The following is a 20,000-nucleotide window of genomic DNA, read 5'->3' on the forward strand; positions in this document are numbered from 1 at the left end:
CCACTTCTACCTCCCTCTTCCTCCATCAGGTGTTGAGTCAAGTAGGAAGGTGTACGTAAGAGTGTGTAGGTAGGAGGGTGTATCTAGGCGAGTTTAGCCAGTGTAGAAGGCCAGCGGGATTTACGTGGAAAGGGTGTTGGAAGGTGTATATGTTTAGGTTCTTGGAAAGTATAGAGTGTTTGAAAGAGTGTTAAAATGTGTAAAAGTGTGTACGAGCTTGTAGAGGAACGTAATGGCGTGTGGGATGACGTCAGGTAAGAGGAAAAGGAGAAGGAGAACGAGAAAGAGGAGGAGTAGAGGTAGCTTGACAAGTAATCCATAGAGCTGCGGATAGCGAAGGGTGAGGAGGAGGAGGAGGAAGAGGAGGGGGAGGAGGAGGAGGAGGAGAAGGAGGAGGAGGTAAAGGAGAAGAAATGTCGAAATTGATTGTCTAATATTGGAGACCTCAAATGGTCTAGTAGTAGTAGTAGTAGTAGTAGTAGTAATAACAGTAGTAGTAACAGTCGTCGTCGTCGTAGTAGTAGTAGTAGTAGTAGTAGTAGTAGTAGTAGTAGTGGTAGTAGTAGTAGTGGTAGGAAGAGAGGGAAGACTTTAGATGAAGGAGAATGAAGGAGGCGAGGAAGAGAGTGAGAGGTGATGTAGAAGGAGGAAGGAGAGCATAAAGATGAAGGAAGGATGGGAGGGATTATTTAGTATTGGAGTGTCGAGTGTTGCGAAGGATGGAGAGGAAGACAAGAGGCAGAGAAGAATGAGGGAAGAGGAGGAGAAGGAGGAGGAGGAGGAGGAGGAGGAGGAGGAGGAGGGTGAAGAAACTGGATCACTGTTAGGAGAGGTGAGAATGGAGGCAATAAAGAAAGATGAGAAGGAAGAGAGGAAAGAGAGAGAGAATGCATAATGAATGAAGAGAATAAGTAAATGTATATAAGATGATAAAAATAGTAATAAAAGAACACGAAAATGAAGCGAAAAACTTTAAATGGTAATGAATGAACACAAGGATGAAAGAAGAGAAGGAGGAAGGAGAGGAGGAAGAGGAGGAGGAGAAGAAGAAGAGGAGGAAGAGGAGGAGAAGGAGGAGGAGGAGGAAGAATGAATGGAAAGAGAAGGAGAATTAGAAGTGAAGAGTAAATATAGGACGAATAAATGAAGAGGAGAATGAATTAAAGAAAGTCAATACAGAGAGAGAGAGAGAGAGAGAGAGAGAGAGAGAGAGAGAGAGAGAGAGAGAGAGAGAGAGAGAGAGAGAGAGAGAGAGAGAGAGAGAGAGAGAGAGAGAGAGAGAGAGAGAGAGAGAGAGAGAGAGAGAATGAAATAAAATCCTGAAAATTAATGACAAAAGAAATGAAAATAAGAAAATAAGAAACGAAGGTGTAAGGACGTTGAAATGAAGGAGTAAAGAAAGAGAGAGAGAGAGAGAGAGAGAGAGAGAGAGAGAGAGAGAGAGAGAGAGAGAGAGAGAGAGAGAGAGAGAGAGAGAGGTGGTGTGAGAATGAAGAAAGGAATGAAGAAATTAATAAAGAAGAAGATGAAAGGAGAGGAGAAAAAACAAGAAGAGACGGACAGTGAGATGAAAGGAAGGAAAAGAGAGAGAAAGAGAGAGAGAGGGAGAGGGAAAGAGGGAGAGAGAGAGAGAGGGGGGAGAAGAGAGCAACAACAGGAGGAGTAGGAGTGAGAGGAGGTGTAGGAGGCAGGTGAACAATGCTATAGTGAGGAACAATAGCGCAGCGGGGCCACCTTAGCGTCACACCTTCAACCACAGTCACCTCACCTGCCTCACTTGGCTCACCTGGCGGCCAAACGTCATAAAGCGTCACTCTTTTGTCCGTCGCGCCGCCTCACCTGTTCATCTCCTATTGATTAATGGTGGTGGTGGTGGTGGTGGTGATGGTGGTAGTGGTGGTGGTATATTGGTGGTGTTTTGATGTAGTGTTGTGGTGGTGTTGTGTATATTTCAGTGTTTACCTTGATTTATTTTTTGGTGATGGTGGTGTTTGTGGTGCTGTTGTTATGGATATGCAGTTCTTTCATACCTCCACTATCTCTCTCTCTCTCTCTCTCTCTCTCTCTCTCTCTCTCTCTCTCTCTCTCTCTCTCTCTCTCTCTCTCTCTCTCTCTCTCTCTCTCTCTCTCTCTCAGTGTGCCGCAGTCTTTCCTCCTTCCTGCCTCTCCCTTATCTACATTGTCTTCTCCCTCGCCCACGCTACGCACTTCATCCCTTACACACTCACATTTATTTTCCTCAATTACATTTTTCCTCCTGCTCCTCCATCACCTCTAACTTCTATTCTCCTCTTCCTCTTCCTTCTCCACCAACTCCTCCTCCTCCTCCTTCTACTACTACTACTACTACTACTTTTATTTCCGGCCCAAGACTCAATCCTCTTCTCCCCTTCGGCGTCTGCTGGTCGTGCCACCTCTGAGGCTCGTATTCTCAAATACTTCTGTGCTTTACCTCTTCTATTTCAAAAGGCTTTGTCTAAGTTTACACGAGTATTTAAGTTTTTTTTGCGGTTCTAGAGGCAGATTGACAATATTTCTACATAATCAACTTGGGAATCGCTCTTAAAACCCCGCTAATCATCTCTATGGCCTTAGAAAATAGTCGTGGTGAGAGAGCAAAGCGTTTTTGAATACGGGCTTAAGACTCACCGTGGTAAGGAAGTGCTGCTGCAGGCCGCCGTCATGGCCAGGGACGCACGCCACAGCCAGGGATGTGGCGCTGTGGTTCACCAGGGAGCAGGACACGGGCTCCTCGGGGGGTCCTGTACGGTGGAGGAACAAATGGTTGGGTTAGTGTAGTAGTGGTGGGTGGTGCAGTGGGACCAGGCGGGCTTTGGGGGCGTCCTCAAGCGCATAGGTTCGAATCATGGCCACTGTCCGAGTTTAGTAAGGGCATCCACTCGGGGTAACGGTTCCCATATGTCAAAACCAGAATCCCCTGTCACGAGGCACCATCCTAAATAGTGAGGTGGTGCAGGGTAGGGCAGTAATACTGTTGTTTTTAAGGTGGTGGTGGTGGTGATGGTGGTGATGGTGGTGGTGGTGGTGGTAGGTGGGAAAGAAATTGCCGGCTTGCTGTGCAGTTCTTGTGATGGTGGTGGTGGTGGTGGTGGTGGTGGTTTATAAGGGGATTACAAAGAGAACCATGAGGAGATTTCTACCTGCGGTAGTTCCAAGTCGTTCTCAGGTATTCTAGATCTTATTACACTGTCCTACACTATATTATTGGAGAGGAGCCGCGCTGTTACTGTTATGATGGCGGTGGTTTAACAGAGGGATTATAAAGGGATTCCAAGTGGCAATAGTTTTAAGTCCTTACCAGGTATTCTAGGTTTTTTTACTCTGCTCTGCACTATGTTGTCAGAGGAGAACTAAACATAACACAGAGAAAGAGAAAGAAGGTGTTGTTTACAAATTAAGGAGAAATATTATGATGTAAAATAGAAATGATAGTGGTAGTGGTGGTGGTGGTGATTCTATGAAAGACAACGAGAGATGAGACTTGACATGAAGGGGAGACGTGAGCAGAATAGACATAGGCAGGGGAGCTTAGATCAAGATGATAGGGAAATGAAGAGATGACTGAAGCGATCTGAGAGAGACAAAGGGAGACGCTACTCTGGAGAAGAGAGAAAGTAAGTTAAGGGAGATGAGAGGAGTGATGAACGGCAGAGAGGCAGCGGGAATAGGTGTCATAAGGGAGTTAAGGGAGGATAAAGAAGGGAGATACCGTGAGGGAGAGTGGGAATGAGTGGGATAAGTGTGTGGAGAGGGAAAGGAAGATTGGAGATGGAGAGCAGATCTGAAGAAGGGGTGTCCTGAGGGAGATGGCGCCGAGGGTAATAGTAATGATATAGTAGTAGTAGTAGTAGTAGTAGTAGTAGAAGTGGTGGTGGTGGTGGTGGTGGTGGTGGTAAAAGTAGAAGGAGGAAGAGAAGAAGGAACTAGAAGAAGGTAAACACTTAAAAATATATAGAAATAGCAAGAGAAAAATACAGAGGAGGAGGAGGAGGAGGAGGAGGAGGAGGAGGACAGCAGTAAGGAACAGCTTCAAAGGCAAGAAAAATGAATGAAGCGAAGAAAAGGGGAAAAATGCAGCTGAAGAGGAAAATATTGTGAGGAGGGAGAGAGAGAGGGAAGGAGGGAGGGACAGGTAAGCGTTAGGGAGGGAGGGATTAAGAGAGAGGAAAGAGAGTAAACTGGAGGTGAGGGAAGGAAATGAGGGAGGGAGGGAGGGACCAGGAGCAGTAATGAAGGGACACGTATGAGGAGGCTTGAGGTGGAGGGAAAAAAGAAGGAAGGGATGATGAAAGAAAGGAGAGAGGCTGGGGAGAAGGAAAGAATCTGCGTGGCAAAAAATTGTGGCTGCCAGAGAGAGAGAGAGAGAGAGAGAGAGAGAGAGAGAGTGGATGGGGAGGGTGCGGGGGTTAGCTAATGATGGTAACTGACACGCAAGGCTAGGAAAGTTAACCTCTTCAATACTGAGACACAATTTTACCTTGAGTTTTGGGTATGATTAGACGATTTTATTTACATTAGGAAGGATCTTTGGAGATCAGAAGATTAATGGGCAAAGTCTTCACAATTTCAATCCCCCACACAAGTTTCTGAAGCTGTATAAAATCACCAAATAGTAAGCAGAATAAATATGAAAACGTGGCTTGGTACTGAAGGGTTTAAGGTAAAGTAACATGACACACCCACATCCGCACATCACGCGGCCTTAACATGAACTCCCAATAATATTTCCCTGAACCTGAAGGTGAACCAGAAGCACCGCCAGCAGAGACGCGGTGCCCTGGAAATAGCGGGACGTTTAAGGCCCCGGAAATAACAGTGGTGCCGGGTTTATGACGCTGGAAATACACTTGTGAGCATAAAGCTGTCACGCGGTGGACGGCAGGGCAGCCAGCGACCCGAGCCTCCTGACGCCCACCACAGAATGTCAATATGAAGCTTGAGAACACTTGCCGCCATGTTATGCATACAGGCCAGGCTGGACGGAAGGAGGGAGGAAGGGAGGGAGGAACGGGAGGGAAATACAGGGTGTCTCGTGAGTTAAGGTGTACATACTTCGGGATTTGATGGTTCAGTTAATCCTAAGTCGATAATATTTTATACACATATGCCGTGTTTTGATTTGTTTTGTCAGAAATTAACATGGAAGTCGTGTGTGGCTCGAAGCCTCGAACTGCTCGCCTGGCTGGTGGCTGGGGCAGTGAGGCGGTGGGGCTCTTCCTCTCCTCCTCCCTCCTTTCTGCCGTCCCTCCATCCCTCCATCCCTTCTCCCCAGCTCGCTGTGTACTGAGTAGTGAAGCGCGGCGAAGTGATAATTATTGGTTTACAATGGACACGGTCAAAACTTTACAGGAAACATTTAGTAAATGACACATATAATTTTTCCTGTCGTTGGAGAAAATGTAAAGATAACACACCAATACATAAATACATAGGTTGTTAGTGCTACTTTTAAGAATACATGGTAACTTTGTTAATTTTTTCTGGTGACCTCATACCACGCGACACCCGACACGCCTCAGTAGTCAGTGATCAGTGTCCGTCTTTGCATCATAGTGGTGAGTGATTTCAGTTGACTGAGTGACAAAGTGCATTTCTTTGCCAGGGTGAATTAAAGTACCCTTCACTGTCAGTAACGCGGAGTATTCGGTCGAGGTATTGATGTGACGGTATTCATTGTGTGAGTGATGGGAATACAGCTCAAGACAGTATGGCGCCAATAACAATACGGAGCCCCATCGTCGGTACGCACAGCAGTACAAAGGGGCAACATTCAAGGAACCAGGCACAGCTTGGCATCACTTAGGTCTTAGAATATCGTTTTATCAAAAGGACGGTACAAGATTAGCAAGAACACTAGCCTGTTTCCTGTCGCCATGAAGCGGGTGAGTTGCCATGTATGTTCATAAGTACTACCTAACAACCACTCTATTGCTGTGTTGTCTCAACATTTTCTTCGCTGACTCGTAGAACAAATCAATTCATCGTTTGCTAACTGTTTTCAGTAAGGCTTTGACTGATTAAATAGTACACGCAAAAATTGCGTAATGGTGCGCAACACCACTGAGCATGCAGTAGAGGGCGCCCACGCCTGGCCGGGGAGGAGGGAGGCGGACTGAAGTGAAGTGCATTCATTTATTATCAGTAAAGAAAGAACAGGAAGGAGAAGGGAAGGACACTGAGATTCTGAGGCTTAGCTAACACAGACAGACCATGACCAATCAGAGAGAGAGAGAGAGAGAGAGAGAGAGAGAGAGAGAGAGAGAGAGAGAGAGAGGCCCAATACCTACCTGCTGGTGTAATGACGAACATACATGGCACCTTCTGCTTCCCGATCTTGTTTGTGCCTAAGCAGAACACGACGCCATATTGCTCGTGCGTGTGCGCGTGCTCCTGCGGCTTGTACACCAGTCTGCTGGTGGTGCCGTGCGACGTGAAGGTGGAGGCGGGAAGCTCCTTCACGCCACGGCTGCTGTTCACCTTCCACGTGAAGCTGACCTGAAGGGGGAGTTATAGGGAGGAAGGACGGTCAGACAACGTTGTATCTCTCTCTCTCTCTCTCTGGTAATTCTCAATATAATTTTTCTAGTGCTTTACTATAATTATCTCTCTCTCTCTCTCTCTCTCTCTCTCTCTCTCTCTCTCTCTCTCACCTCCTCTGGGTTGGACTCCACGGCACAGTCGAGCGTCACCTCCTCCGTGGCGGTCACGGAGACTGTCACGTTGCGCGGCTCCTTGCACTCCGGGGCGACTGCAGCGGCGGAGAGGGAGGGAGGGGCGTTAGTTTCTGTTACTGTGTGTGTGTGTGTGTGTGTGTGTGTGTGTGTGTGTGTGTGTGTGTGTGTGTGTGTGTGTGTGTGTTGGGGAGTGGGGGAAGAATGTATGCTTATACTGGTGTCTGTGCGGGAAAGGAAGAGAAGATATTGGAATGTTTACGTCGAGGAAAAATGCCTCCTCGCACCTTTCTTTGTGAGAGAAGAGGAGAAGAAGTAGGAGGAGGAGGAGGAGGAGGAGGAGGAGGAGGAGGAGGAGGAGGAAGAGGAGGAGGAGGAGGAGGAAAAGTAATAGATGTAGTAGCAAGAGGTGGAGGAGTAGTAGGTGAGGAAGGAATAAAATAAAAAAAAAAAAAAAAAACGAGTAAGAATGATGTGAGGCAAGGAAGGATGAGGACAAACAGTAATAGTAGTCGGAAGAGGAGGAGGAGGAATAGAATGGGCGGAAGTGAGGAAGAAGGAGCAGTAGTAAAAGTAGTGATAAGAGAGTCATAAGAGTGATGGGCGTGGGTGAGGTAAGAAGACAAGTAGCACAAGCAGGCACTGGCGAGGCACAAGTGGCTGGCTGGCTGGTGGAGGAGAAGTTATCGGGAGTCGGTAATGCAGTGTGGTGTCGTGGTACGGTAATGAAAGAGAGTGTGTGGCACATTTATCTTTGTTACTGCCTCACGGTGCGTTACGTGGCGCTGCTAGTGTGTCATTACGCGGCGTGACAAATGACTTCTCTTCACCTCTCCACCTCACTGACAACTTTGCACCGTGATTCTAGTTTTCATAAGGTAAGGGCATAATGGATATTTTATGAAGCTTTCACTGAGACATGACCTTTCCTCACCTCTCCTCTCCTCTCGCCTCGCCTCGCCTCGCCTCGCCTCGCCTGGCTATTAAGAGATACAAATGACCCGCATATTTTTATTACTTGCCATAGATTTGGTGTGCCTTTAATTATGTGATGAAGCGCAAGGGGTGGTGCGGATATTAATTTAGCTTAGCGTGCTGTCTTTATATCAATGGTTCGCTGTACCTAAAGCCTTCTAGTCTTACTTATTCATCAGTATTTCCATGTTATGATAGATTTTTCATGGAACACAAAGGATATAGACATTAATTTAATGAGCGTGTTGTATTTATGGCTTTGATTTGCAGCATTAAAAGTAATGGTGCTTTTCTTATCGCTGAATATTTCCACGTTTTCAGACAGAAATTACAAATACAGTAGCACGAGTAACTTCTTCGCATTGTTTATACCAGTCTGTTATTGCAGTTTTAGCAATGGATTTCTGTATTATAAAGAATATGTTATCGAGTTTGTTTCCTGTTCCGTCGAATGCTTCCGAGTTACAAGACCGGATTATGTACTACAAAAGCACTAAAGATTTTTCGCAATAATTTATTGCGGAGTGCTGTTGTCTACTTAACATTGCATTTGTGTATCACTTAAAACGCTCCACAGTGTGTTTTAATCATTGCTGTAGTTTTACTGTTGAATATTTCCACGTTACACGAACGGCGGGCAGAGTATTGACAAGTCACTGGCGGGACGAGTGGATGGATTCTGTAATAGATTCGTAAACACACGAGCCAGCGGCTGTGTTTGCTCGGTGCCTTGTTATGCCTGAAAGGAGAGAGAGAGAGAGAGAGAGAGAGAGAGAGAGAGAGAGAGAGAGAGAGAGAGAGAGAGAGAGAGAGAGAGAGAGAGAGGTGGAAAGACAGACGACTGCTCATATTCCACAGCACAACAGCCCTGACAGCAGAACACTCGCGCTTATGTATAACTAAGCCGCCATGGGGTTTACATTTGTGGCGTGCGTAAATCGGAGTTACTAAGTAAGTTAACGTAAGTCTGAGCATCGCGAGGCGTGCGTATAAGTTTTGCTGGTAAATCAATAAAGTTAAGTGTGGTAAGTCACAAAGCGGCAAGATTCACTGAGGCGGAAGAGCTCAAGGGAGGAGAGGCGGGGGACGGGGAGGCGACAGAGGGGCGGGGAGGCCGTTAGGTGGGGCGGGACCTTAGGGGACGCCACGAGGGGTGATGAAGACTGAAAATTGGCGCTATTGAAAGAGAATGTGACAAAGTGAAAGATGGCGGTGCATGGGGGAGGAGGAGAAGGGAGAAGTTGATAGTGATTGAAGGAGGGAAGGAAGGGAGAGGAAGGGCAGTGATGGAGGGAAGAAAGGAGGGAAAGGGGATGTCACAAAGATGTAAAATAAACACTAAAAAAGTCCAATGGGGAGAGAAAGGAGGGAAGGAAGGGCAAAGGGAGAAGTTGATAGTGATAGAGGAAGGGAAGGAAAGTGATGGAGGGAAGAAGGGAGGGAATGTCACCCGTGTAGAAAATATACACTTTTCAAAACAAAGAATAAGAGAGAGAGAGAGAGAGAGAGAGAGAGAGAGAGAGAGAGAGAGAGAGAGAGAGAGAGAGAGTAAAAGCAGAAGAAAGAGAGAGAGAGGGAAGGGGATGTCACCTGGAGAGAAAATAAACGCATTTCAAGAGGGAGACTGAATGAAGGAGGCGAGGATGGAAAGGAGGCACAGGAGAGATGGAATGAGTGAGTGAGGAAGTGAATGAGTAAAGGAAAGAGAATGAATAAAAGAAGCGAGAAGGGATAGAGAATAAAAGAGAAAAGACAGGAAGGGAGAAAAGTGAGTGAGTAAAGAAGGAAGGGCGAAAGAGAATGAATGAAGATAGCGAGGAGGGGGATAGAGAAAGTAAGAGAAATGAAAGGTAAAGAGAGAGAGAGGAGGAGGAGGAGGAGGAAGTGTTGAGTGAATGAGTGAGGGAGCGAGAAAGATTGAAGGAAACGAAGAGGGAGAGAGATGAAACTAAAGAAAATAAAGAAAACAAAGTAAATAAATGAGGCAGGGGAAGGGAGGCAGGGTTAAAAAAACGAGACAGGGGAGGCAGGGTGGGCAGTACTCACACATGACGTCGAGGGTGGCAGGGTCGCTGGTGACGGTGTTGATGGCGTTGGTGGCGGTGCACTGGTACTTGCCCTGGGCGTGGCGACTCACCCTCTGCAGCACAAGGTTCCTCGCTTGGGCCAGCACGCCCTTCTCCCTCACCGTGAACAGCGGCCGCCCCTGCAGTCATCACACACACAGCACCACTATGAGCACCAGTCATTAAGGCCGCGGCGGAGTTAAGCAGAGACTAACAATTTGAAGGGATAATTAATTACTGTCATGTTGCTACGTTAGAAAAGTTTATAATGCCTATGTCGGATGTGATCGTGTACTCATATACTGAAGCCACTTAGGCCATGCAGCTCGTGCGTCGCGGCTTGTGGCGGCACCAGGCCATTAAAGTGAGATAAGTGCAAGAATGGCGGCGCTCACCTGGTGGAGCCACTGCACGCGGCTCTCCGGCGGGTTGGCCCTGATGTGGCACTCGAAGTACACGTCCTCGCCTTCCTTGATGTTCTTGGGGTTGAGGGCGGGCGCCAGGCGGGCCTGCACTTCCGGGGCGACTGTGTCAAAGAAAGTGAATCGGAATTAAAGCAACAGAAATGGACAAATACAGCTACATAAGAAATTCTTGACGTCTCCGGTACGCAGAAACTGGGGCGCTCTGACCTTAGCGTGGTCAGGCCACGCGTGAATGAACAGCACCATCTAAAATGCAGGGCTGCTGTGTACCCACGCCCGCCAACCTCCCAGTCCCGTGAGGCCCTGTAGTCCAGCTTCCACCCCCTATCCCCAGACTCTACTAGAAAGAGGTTGTGCTCTGTGTACACAAACAGAGCTTCTTTTTTGTTTACACAGCTGTGTGCGCACACCTTACGTACATGCACGCGTGCAGTCACATGTAATTCAAAGCTGCATGAAAACTTTTTTGTTGAGTACAGAAGTACTACGAGGTTTTGTTTGTCCAAAGTGAAACACGAGCACAAGTAAAAAAAAAATAAATGAACGTTCATGCCGAGAGAGAGAGAGAGAGAGAGAGAGAGAGAGAGAGAGAGAGAGAGAGAGAGAGTAGTGGATGAGGAACTTAAGGATGAGGACGAGGAGGAGGAGGAGAAGAAGGAGTTCTTTGAGCACAATCCAGGAGCCGTTTACGCGCCCTCAGCCCTTCTCGTCCCTCTATTTGCCTGAGGAATGGCCGGGGCGGGAGGGAGAGAAGGGCACGGAGGAGGTAATCACGCACAATACTTCACGTTATTACAAGGGCAGGAGCTGAAGAATGGTGGATATTTAGCTACCTAACAACAGCAGCAGCAGCAGCAGCAGCAGGAAGAGGGGGACGCAGGAAAAGAAGTATTGCTGCAGGAAAAGAAGGAGGAAGAGGAAAGTGAGGAAGTAGAAGGAGAAAGAAGTAGTTGAAGAATTGGAGGAGAAAAAGATGAAATACGAGGAACAAGAAATAAGGTGTAGAAAAGTTTGCGCTGGGAAAAGATGGAAAGGATGAGGAGAGTGAGAAATAAGGAAGAAGCGTAGGAGGGTGAGGAGGAAGAGGAGGAAGAATTGTGGTGATGAATTCTGGCGAGGAAGACGAATTGGGTCGATGTGGTGGTGTGGTGTGATGGAATGGTGGTGTGATGGTGTGATGGAGTAATGGCGTTGTGGTGTGATGGTGTGATGGTGTGATGGTGTAATAGAATGATGGTGTGATGGAATGATGGTGAGATGGTGTGATGGAGTGATGGTGTGATGGTGATGGTGTGATGGTGATGGGGTGCCCTGGGTGGGGTGGCGAGCTGGCTGAAATTCCAGAGAGGGTGCAGACCTTTCCACCTGAGGCTACGTGTCTCATTGGGGCTGGAGTTAACTCACTCGCTTTTCTCTCTCTCTCTCTCTCTCCCTATCTGTACTATAACTTTAAAGCTTTTCCAATAATTTTCCGAACTTCTACTACGACATTCTGTCTTTCCATTTTCATCCCTCTCTCTTTCCCCTCTTCTTACCATATCTCCCTTCCTCATCGTCTCTCTCTCTCTCTCTCTCTCTCTCTCTCTCTCTCTCTCTCTCTCTCTCTGGGTGTTCTGATGGCAGTGAATAGAGTAAAAAGCACAGAACGAGGAAGGAAGGGTCGTGTATCGCCTGACAGTGACGGCGGCGGTGGTGGTGACGGTGACGGAGGGGTGACGTGACGGTGACGCTGAGGGGCAGGAGCGTCTGGTGTCAGGTGACTCGAACAGTAGTAGAAGTAAAAATGTTGCCTCTTTCATCATTCTTGTTTTACATCGAGGCGAATTTGTGAGTGGGAAAGTTGATATAGTGAAGAGAATAAAACGCTGATGAGAGTGAGATCCTGTCGCTTTTTTCGTTATTATTTGTGAAAGAAATGTGTGCTCTCTCTCTCTCTCTCTCTCTCTCTCTCTCTCTCTCTCTCTCTCTCTCTCTCTCTCTCTCTCTCTCTCTCTCTCTCTCTCTCTCTCCCTTGAGAAGTATTTCTGTTAGGCTTACGAGAAAGATGAAGTGCGTTGTATATTTCTTATTCACGACTGCTGGTGGTGGTACTACTACTACTACTACTACTACTACTACTACTACTACTACTACTACTACTACTACTACTACTACTACTACTACTACTACTTCTGCTGCTCCATATGCATTGTGAAGCCTCACATATAGCGAGCATTTTCATAAAGTTGTGTATAGCGTCAGCGTGCCTTGTAGGGTAATAAAGCTTGAAGGTTATGAAGTCAGAGCAGCGTGCAATAAGCGTGAGTGTAATGTGGAAGTCTTTGTGCGTCAAGAAAGGCAGAGAGTGGAATGAAAACGTGTGTGTGTTTGTGTGTGTGTGTGTGTGTGTGTGTGTGTGTGTGTGTGTGTGTGTGTGTGTGTGTGTGTGTGTGGGTGGGTGTTGGGGGGTGAGGAGAGAGGGGTAACAATTCTATGCCAGTAAAGGGAACACATTACTAAAGGTGTCAATGATATGTAGAGCCTTCCAAGGATTTCTAGGAATATGTTTTGTGAAGATGTCGAGACTTGGAGACTAGTGTGTGTGTGTGTGTGTGTGTGTGTGTGTGTGTGTGTGTGGGTAGTTGAGTGGGTGTTATGGAGGTTTACTGCTGGCTTAGGAGAGGTATATATCCATACACCACTAACAGCAACCGGACGCCACTTGCACACACACACACACACACACACACACACACACACACACACACACACACACACACACACACACACACACACACACACACACACACACACACACACACAAACACACACCAGTACACCTGTCTGACTTACCACAACTTCTCAATCCCTTTGTCCACCCTACCTGCTTTCTAACTCTGCCTCCTCCTCTATCTCCACCACTTGCCGTCTGCTCCTTCTCTTCCTCCTCCTCGTCCTCTTTCCCTGCCTTAGTTATCTCCTCCTCCTACTCTACCTCCTTCTCTATCTCCACCACTTGCCATCTACTCCTTCTCATCCTCCTTGTCCTCTTTCCCTGCCTTAGCTATCTCTTCTCTTCCTTAACCTCCCACGGCATTTCACCACCCACGCTCTTGTATAATGGAAGCAGGAACGGGAGAAGCGATAGAGTGACGCGCACCATACCAAGGCTGGAACAACACACCTCCTCTCCACACTTTTTCTATCCCAGTCTACCATGAGCACCTGGCCAAGAATACCTCTCTCTCTTGAAGCTGAGAGGAAGGCTAAGGTTAGATTCTCCCACCTCCTCTTTACGCGGTCAGGATTATGTGTCATACCCAACAGGGGAAATGTAGGAAAAGCGTACCAAAAGGACATAAAAGAAAATATATTGGAAATTAATAGAGATCATAAAAGCGTGGCTATGTATTTTTTTATCTATCTTCTTTTTAACCCTTTCAGTATCATGACAAGTTTTCATATTCATTCTAGTTACTATTTGATGATTTTATACAGCTTCAGAAACTCATGGGGGTGATTATAATAGTGAAGACTGTGACCAGTAATATTCTGGCTTCCATAGACTATTCCTAATGTCAATGAAATGGTCTAATGGTACACAAATCTCATGATGAAAGTGTGTTCCAGTATTTATTCCTCACTAAGATCCTGATTACTGAGTCTATTCCATCCATTTACCATTCTATTCGTAAGTCAATTTCTTCCTTTTCCTTTCTAAAAATATAACTTTATCAAACATTTCATATTCTTGTCCTATCTTGATTACTGACGCAGAGGAATTTGTTCACATCACTTTGTCATACGACTTGCACCTTTATCAACTGGTAGACATGCTTTGCCCTCACTGGAGAGTCGCGCTGGGAGGAGACTCACGAGCACATGAAAATATTCGCATTTGCACGGTACGCATATGCAGATGTAGCGACACACACGGCCACTCCACACGCAGGGGAGAAATGCACGTCCTCTCTGTCACTAGAATTATGATTACGGCCTCGTCACGTGAGGGAAAGATATTAGGGAAGTGAAATTAGTACTTGGAGATGTTTTAGTGTGTGTGTGTGTGTGTGTGTGTGTGTGTGTGTGTGTGTGTGTGTGTGTGTGTGTGTGTGTGTGTGTGTGTGTGTGTGTGTGTGTGTGTGTGTGTGTGTGTGTGTGTGTGTGTGTGTGTGTGTGTGTGTGTGTGTGTGTGTGTGTGTGTGTGAGAGAGAGAGAGAGAGAGAGAGAGAGAGAGAGAGAGAGAGAGAGAGAGAGAGAGAGAGAGAGTTACCATAATATGTGAAGAGAAAAAAATGCAAACCCATATTTAAACTATGAAAAAAGAGGGTTATGAAAATAAATATTGCAGTAAAATTACGAACGTTGAAATAGATACAGATTAATGCGATTATGGATATGTGTGTTGCTACTCGTGACTGTGTTATGGTACTACTACTACTACTACTACTACTACTACTACTACTACTACTACTACTACTACTACTACTACTACTACTACTACTACTACTACTACTACTACTACTACTACTACTACTACTACTACTACTACTACTACTACTACTACTACTACTACTACTACTACTACTACTACTACTACTACTACTACTACTACTACTACTACTACTACTACTTGCACGAACACTGTTTCTACTACTTTCTCAAAATAATCAAACGATAACTAAACCCAGGTAAGATAACTCTCTCTCTCTCTCTCTCTCTCTCTCTCTCTCTCTTTCTCTCTGTAAAGTAGTTTCCATTTAATTTGGAAGGTTCTGGGGGGCGCTCCGTCTCTCCCTCTGTGCTCCATCCATCAGGGCTCAGTCAACAGAACACCAGCGCCCAACACGCCGCCTCCCTGCCACCCAATAGATCTCAGCTGCCTCCCTAGGACACGCAGGTTTTTTCCCTCATTTGCCTTCTGAGTATAAACACTACCAGACACTGCGCTATAGCGGCTAGACAACCTCTTACCCGGTGGAATGATGGAGGTTGTGGCAATGATTTGTTGTGTATTGACTGTGTGGTTGGAGTGTGTCGGAAGGTTTTAGTGTGGTCGTTGTGCGGGTCCTGCTACAGAGGGTCGTTCGCCGCACCTGTCGTGTTATGGTATGGTAATTATGGAGCTGCGTGGGGATTAAAAATTCATTAAAATTCACGTCCCTTCTAGAAGTTATAATTTTGTTTTTCATATCTTTAGTTTCTCGTTGTTTTATGTGTCAGTTGTTGCTTTTTTCATGTTTTGTGGAATGTTTCGTGTGTGTGTGTGTGTGTGTGTGTGTGTGTGTGTGTGTGTGTTTAAGTATGAACGTATTCATTACCACGGTTGTCTTCCTTGTGTAAAGAATAGCGGAATTAATCTTGAATTTTATTTATAAGGGTTTTCTCCGACTGTAAGGCGTTTGCTGTGTGTGTGTGTGTGTGTGTGTGTGTGTGTGTGTTTCACTGTTTCACTGTTTGATCGGCTGCAGTCTCCGACGAGACAGCCAGATGTTACCCTACGGAACGAGCTCAGAGCTCATTATTTTCGATCTTCGGATAGGCCTGAGACCAGGCACACACCACACACCGGGACAACAAGGTCACAACTTCTCGATTTACATCCCATACCTAATTACTGCTAGGTAAACAGGGGCTACACGTGAAAGGAGACACACCCAAATATCTCCACCCGGCCGGGGAATCGAACTCCGGTCCTCTGGCTTGTGAAGCCAGCGCTCTAACCACTGAGCTACCGTGTGTGTGTGTGTGTGTGTGGGTGGCCATGTTGATTGGCGCAGCTGTCTACCTTGTGTAAGGAACAGCGTGGGTAATCTTGTCTTGTGCCATTTCTCGGGTTTAAAGGGGAAGTGACTGTCTTTAGTCGGCACGCAGGTGGTGGCCACTGACACCCCGATAGTGTACATCAGGCCGGGCACTCTCTCAGGATCCCTAAGCCTGTCACCATCTATACTGTGGTTCCATCCTGTGTATCAATAGAGCAGCCTGTGTCTATAGGATTATGGGTCGGGCCGAGAGCCGCGTGGCCGTACTGAACAGCTTGGCGGCTCCGGGTCCTGCTGCCTATAATGGGGCCTTTGTTTGCAAGCTGCTGCTGTGAATGGACAGGAAAGCCTTGGATCAGTAATGCTCTGTGTACATGGATGACATTGCACGTCAATAGATTGGTAATGTATAGGACTTTTCGCAGGACAGACTTGTAGGTGTACAAGTTTTATACAGGCAAATCTGCAGCCTGGAATTTGATACATATCGAAGCACATTTAGAGGTTACACCTCCACACGTAGGGCTGAGGTTAGCTCCTCTCTAAGTCAATCTGATCACTCGAGTATGTATAGGAGGGCCAGCCGTCTTCCCTCGGGGACAGACAGGATCCACAGGTCTTGTAGGGCTCGCCTCTCCCTCCATCTCTCAGGAACAGACCCTTGTTGTGCACCATTACCGCTCAACCAAACCTCTTTTTTTTATCCTTCCTTTTGATGGCTACAAATTTTCGCAGCCTTCAGTACATCACGTCAGGCTCACGGTACTACCATTTTTTCTTTATTTTGCTTTATCTATTACATTTTTGTGCCCGCGGGTCGCCATAAATCTTGGTGGTGGTGGTGGTGGTGGTGGAGGCGTCCGTCATTGCTTTTATCGCTACAAATCAGGCTTTAATTTAAGGTCACAACTGGCATAAAACGTGGGCGGACGGGACATTTTTCGTCTATGTTCCCCGGTGATGGTGATTCTTTATACGTGGCTGTTAGGCGGCAGTGAGTGATGGGCGGGATGGGCGGGATGGCCGGGGCGGGTCACGGGGTCAGGCGCTTTAGCTCCATCAGTCAAACTATACTTTATGACCACCAGTCATGAGACTCATGTTGCGTAAAAACCCATGACACCCTCCCCATGCTTCACTAGACACACACACACACACACACACACACACACACACACACACACACACACACACACACACACACACACACACACACACACACACACACACACACACACATATTCAAGGGCACCTAGAATAGAGAGCTGTAATAGACGAGAAGTAATGGTAAATGCAAGGATTACACATGAGATAAGGACAAAACTGAATATGATTATACAGCTAGGGAAACACACACAGACACACACACACACACACACACACACACACACACACACACACACACACACACACACACACACACACACACACACACACACACACACACACACACACACACCTATTACAGATATACCTGGAAGAGATAATGTCACGGAGGCAAGGAGCGAGTGTGAAGTGAAGGGAAAACAACAAATATAGATAAAAAAAACACACCCGAGCCACACACTGACACAGAGACACCTAATAACATAGATACCTTCAAAAGAAACTACAAGAGATGACACAGGTAAAGGATACGCATCAACAAAATATGTGGCAGGTATTCAGAAATGTTTTGCTCTCTCACTACGACTAATTTCCAAGGCCACAGAGATGATTAGTGGGGTTTTCAAGAGTGCTTCTCCAGCCAGTAATGTAGAAATCTTGTCATTCTGCCTTTAGAACCATAAAAAACACCTTAAAAACTCGTGTAAATTTAATTCAAGCCTTTTGAAATAGTGGAGGTGAAGCAAAGAAGTGTTTGAGAATACGAGCGATAGATAGGAAAACACGAACACAAACAGACATATAGACAGACACACCAGGCCACCACATTCCGCCCCACGTGCCGCGCTCTTCCTCCTGCAGCCGTCGTCGCCACAGCCACACCCCGCCACACCCTCGGCCGCTATATTACACTCCGTAGGGGAAAAACGATCTCCGAGGGCGTGTGCTTTACGACTTGGCGTGCTGAGCGAAGGAGTATATAACGCCATAACCCCAAACACAATATTGGAAAAATGGTTAGAGTGCCTCCAACTGGCCTTCCCGCCCCTCATACCCTACCCAACGACTCTCTCTCTCTCTCTCTCTCTCTCTCTCTCTCTCTCTCTCTCTCTCTCTCTCTCTCTCTCTCTCTCTCTCTCTCTCTTACAATATCGTATACTCGCTCTGCTTTCAATTCTTTTATTTTCCTTCCGAGTAAGAGAAACAGAAAGAGAAAGAAAAATATTTCATCAGTGTCGCTAGTTGAACACGGAAGAGAGAGAGAGAGAGAGAGAGAGAGAGAGAGAGAGAGAGAGGAGAGGCGGGAAGAGGAAGACTATAAAGTGTTTAGGAGGAGCAGGAAGAGAAGAGAGAGGAGGGAGAGGGAGAGAAAAGTTGAACAGTGAGTCGTGTTGGAAAGGGAAGCTGTGAGAGGGGAGAGGGAGATGAAGGATGTGTGGGAGGGAGAGGGAGAGTGATTGGCAGGTGTGGGGGGAGGGAGAGGAGGATGTGATTGGCGTGGGGAGGCAGAGGGGTGAGGGGAGTGAGAGAGAAGGATTGTGACCAGTGGAGCGGGATGGTCACCAAAATTTATGGTAGTGAGGGAAAGGTTGCAGGTACGGAATGGATGAGTCAGGTGTGCTCAGCCAGGTGTGCTCAGTCAGGTGTGTCGTGCCAGAATACTGTCAGATATATTCAGTCTGGTGTACTTGCTAATCAGATTTGTGTGCTCAGGCAGGTATACTCTCATGTATTCGGCCAGGTGTACTTAGCCATGCAGGTATATTACGTCAAGTGTAGGCGAGTAGATGTCACAAGCCAGGTGTCCCGAGCAAGGTATCCCGAGCCAGGTACACTCAAGGATACTCAGGCAGATGTATTTATTGAGGTGCAGCAAGTGAGGTGTCCTAGGCAAGGTATAGTGGATAGGTGTGCAGGTTGGGTGAGGTGAAGGTATACTGGTATGTACTCACAGTGCACCTGGAGTCTCCTGGTGGCGGAGAGGCGGTAGTCTGGCACCAGCGGGTTGTTGGCGGTGCACGTGACGGTCCGCCCGTTGTCTTCCGAGGAGGGCAGCAGGTGACCTCTCCTAATGGTCGTGTTTTGGTCAAGCGACGACTGTGTGGGGGAGAAACAAAAAGAAACAAGATGAACAAGACAAGCAGTCCCTCCAAGCTCGCGTATCAGTGATGGGAATTAATAATCCGCTGTGGCGTGCTTCACTATTATCATCGTCACCATCCTCACCATTAAAGTAACCTCCTTTTGATGCCACGCTGTTCATCACACCGTCAACACCAATTATATTATCCTCCGGCACCAATTATCTGGTACCTGCAATTAGCTGGTGGCGGCGGCCGGCTTACCTGAGGGGGCAGCGCCTTGAAGCCCGTAGAGCCATCAATCTTAAGGTCGAGCGTGGCGGGCGGCTTGGAGCCCGTCGACCTGCACATTATAGACGCCTGAACTCCGGCCCTGAACGGTACGTCGGTCCCCTCGATCTCCACCTTTAGCGGCGGCACTGTGGGGTAAATGAAACCTGCCTTCATCCCGCCCCGCGCCGCGCTCACCTCAGCTCAGCTCAGCACAGGCAGGGCGGGAGAGGCGAGTTCTAACGAGTCTTAACTTATGGATCACAAACTTGCAGCCTTACAAAAGTTTTGAACGTAAACTTGGGAGCGTTCAGAGAGGAATGGAGAGAATAACGCGTAATATAACGCACACAGGCAGCAAGAGAGCATTGAGAATAAAGTAAAGATGAAATTATTCTCTCCACCAACATAAATAAAAGAAAATGCAGGTGGGAGGTGATATTGTGCACAGGACTAATAATACTCCGACATCTAAGTTGGCACAAAGGCGACCCAGTGACGGGAAAACGAAACAAAGGCACACGGTGACACTGAGATGGAGGGAGCGAATGAGAAAATTAGACAAACAGACACACAAGTGGAAAAGTTAGGAAGGGCCTTTGTCTTGCAATGGGCTGGCTATTGATGCCCGCCGCCCGTG

The 20,000-nt window shown here is 47.0% G+C and overlaps 1 protein-coding gene across 1 annotated transcript in view; it reads right to left on the bottom strand.

The window, feature by feature from the left end:
• LOC123512318 overlaps positions 1 to 20,000 on the bottom strand; it is a 108,806-nt gene that overhangs the window by 6,316 nt on the left and 82,490 nt on the right. The window contains exons 8-14 of the mRNA XM_045268654.1: positions 19,355 to 19,563; positions 18,962 to 19,106; positions 10,129 to 10,259; positions 9,714 to 9,873; positions 6,672 to 6,769; positions 6,309 to 6,516; positions 2,650 to 2,762 (exon numbers count right to left, since the gene is read on the bottom strand). Coding sequence (XP_045124589.1) covers positions 2,650 to 2,762; positions 6,309 to 6,516; positions 6,672 to 6,769; positions 9,714 to 9,873; positions 10,129 to 10,259; positions 18,962 to 19,106; positions 19,355 to 19,563 — 1,064 coding nt within the window. The remainder of the gene's footprint in view (positions 1 to 2,649; positions 2,763 to 6,308; positions 6,517 to 6,671; positions 6,770 to 9,713; positions 9,874 to 10,128; positions 10,260 to 18,961; positions 19,107 to 19,354; positions 19,564 to 20,000) is intronic.

This window comes from Portunus trituberculatus, chromosome 33, assembly GCF_017591435.1.
Source record: "Portunus trituberculatus isolate SZX2019 chromosome 33, ASM1759143v1, whole genome shotgun sequence".
In the NCBI taxonomy this organism is placed as follows: Eukaryota; Metazoa; Arthropoda; class Malacostraca; order Decapoda; family Portunidae; genus Portunus; species Portunus trituberculatus.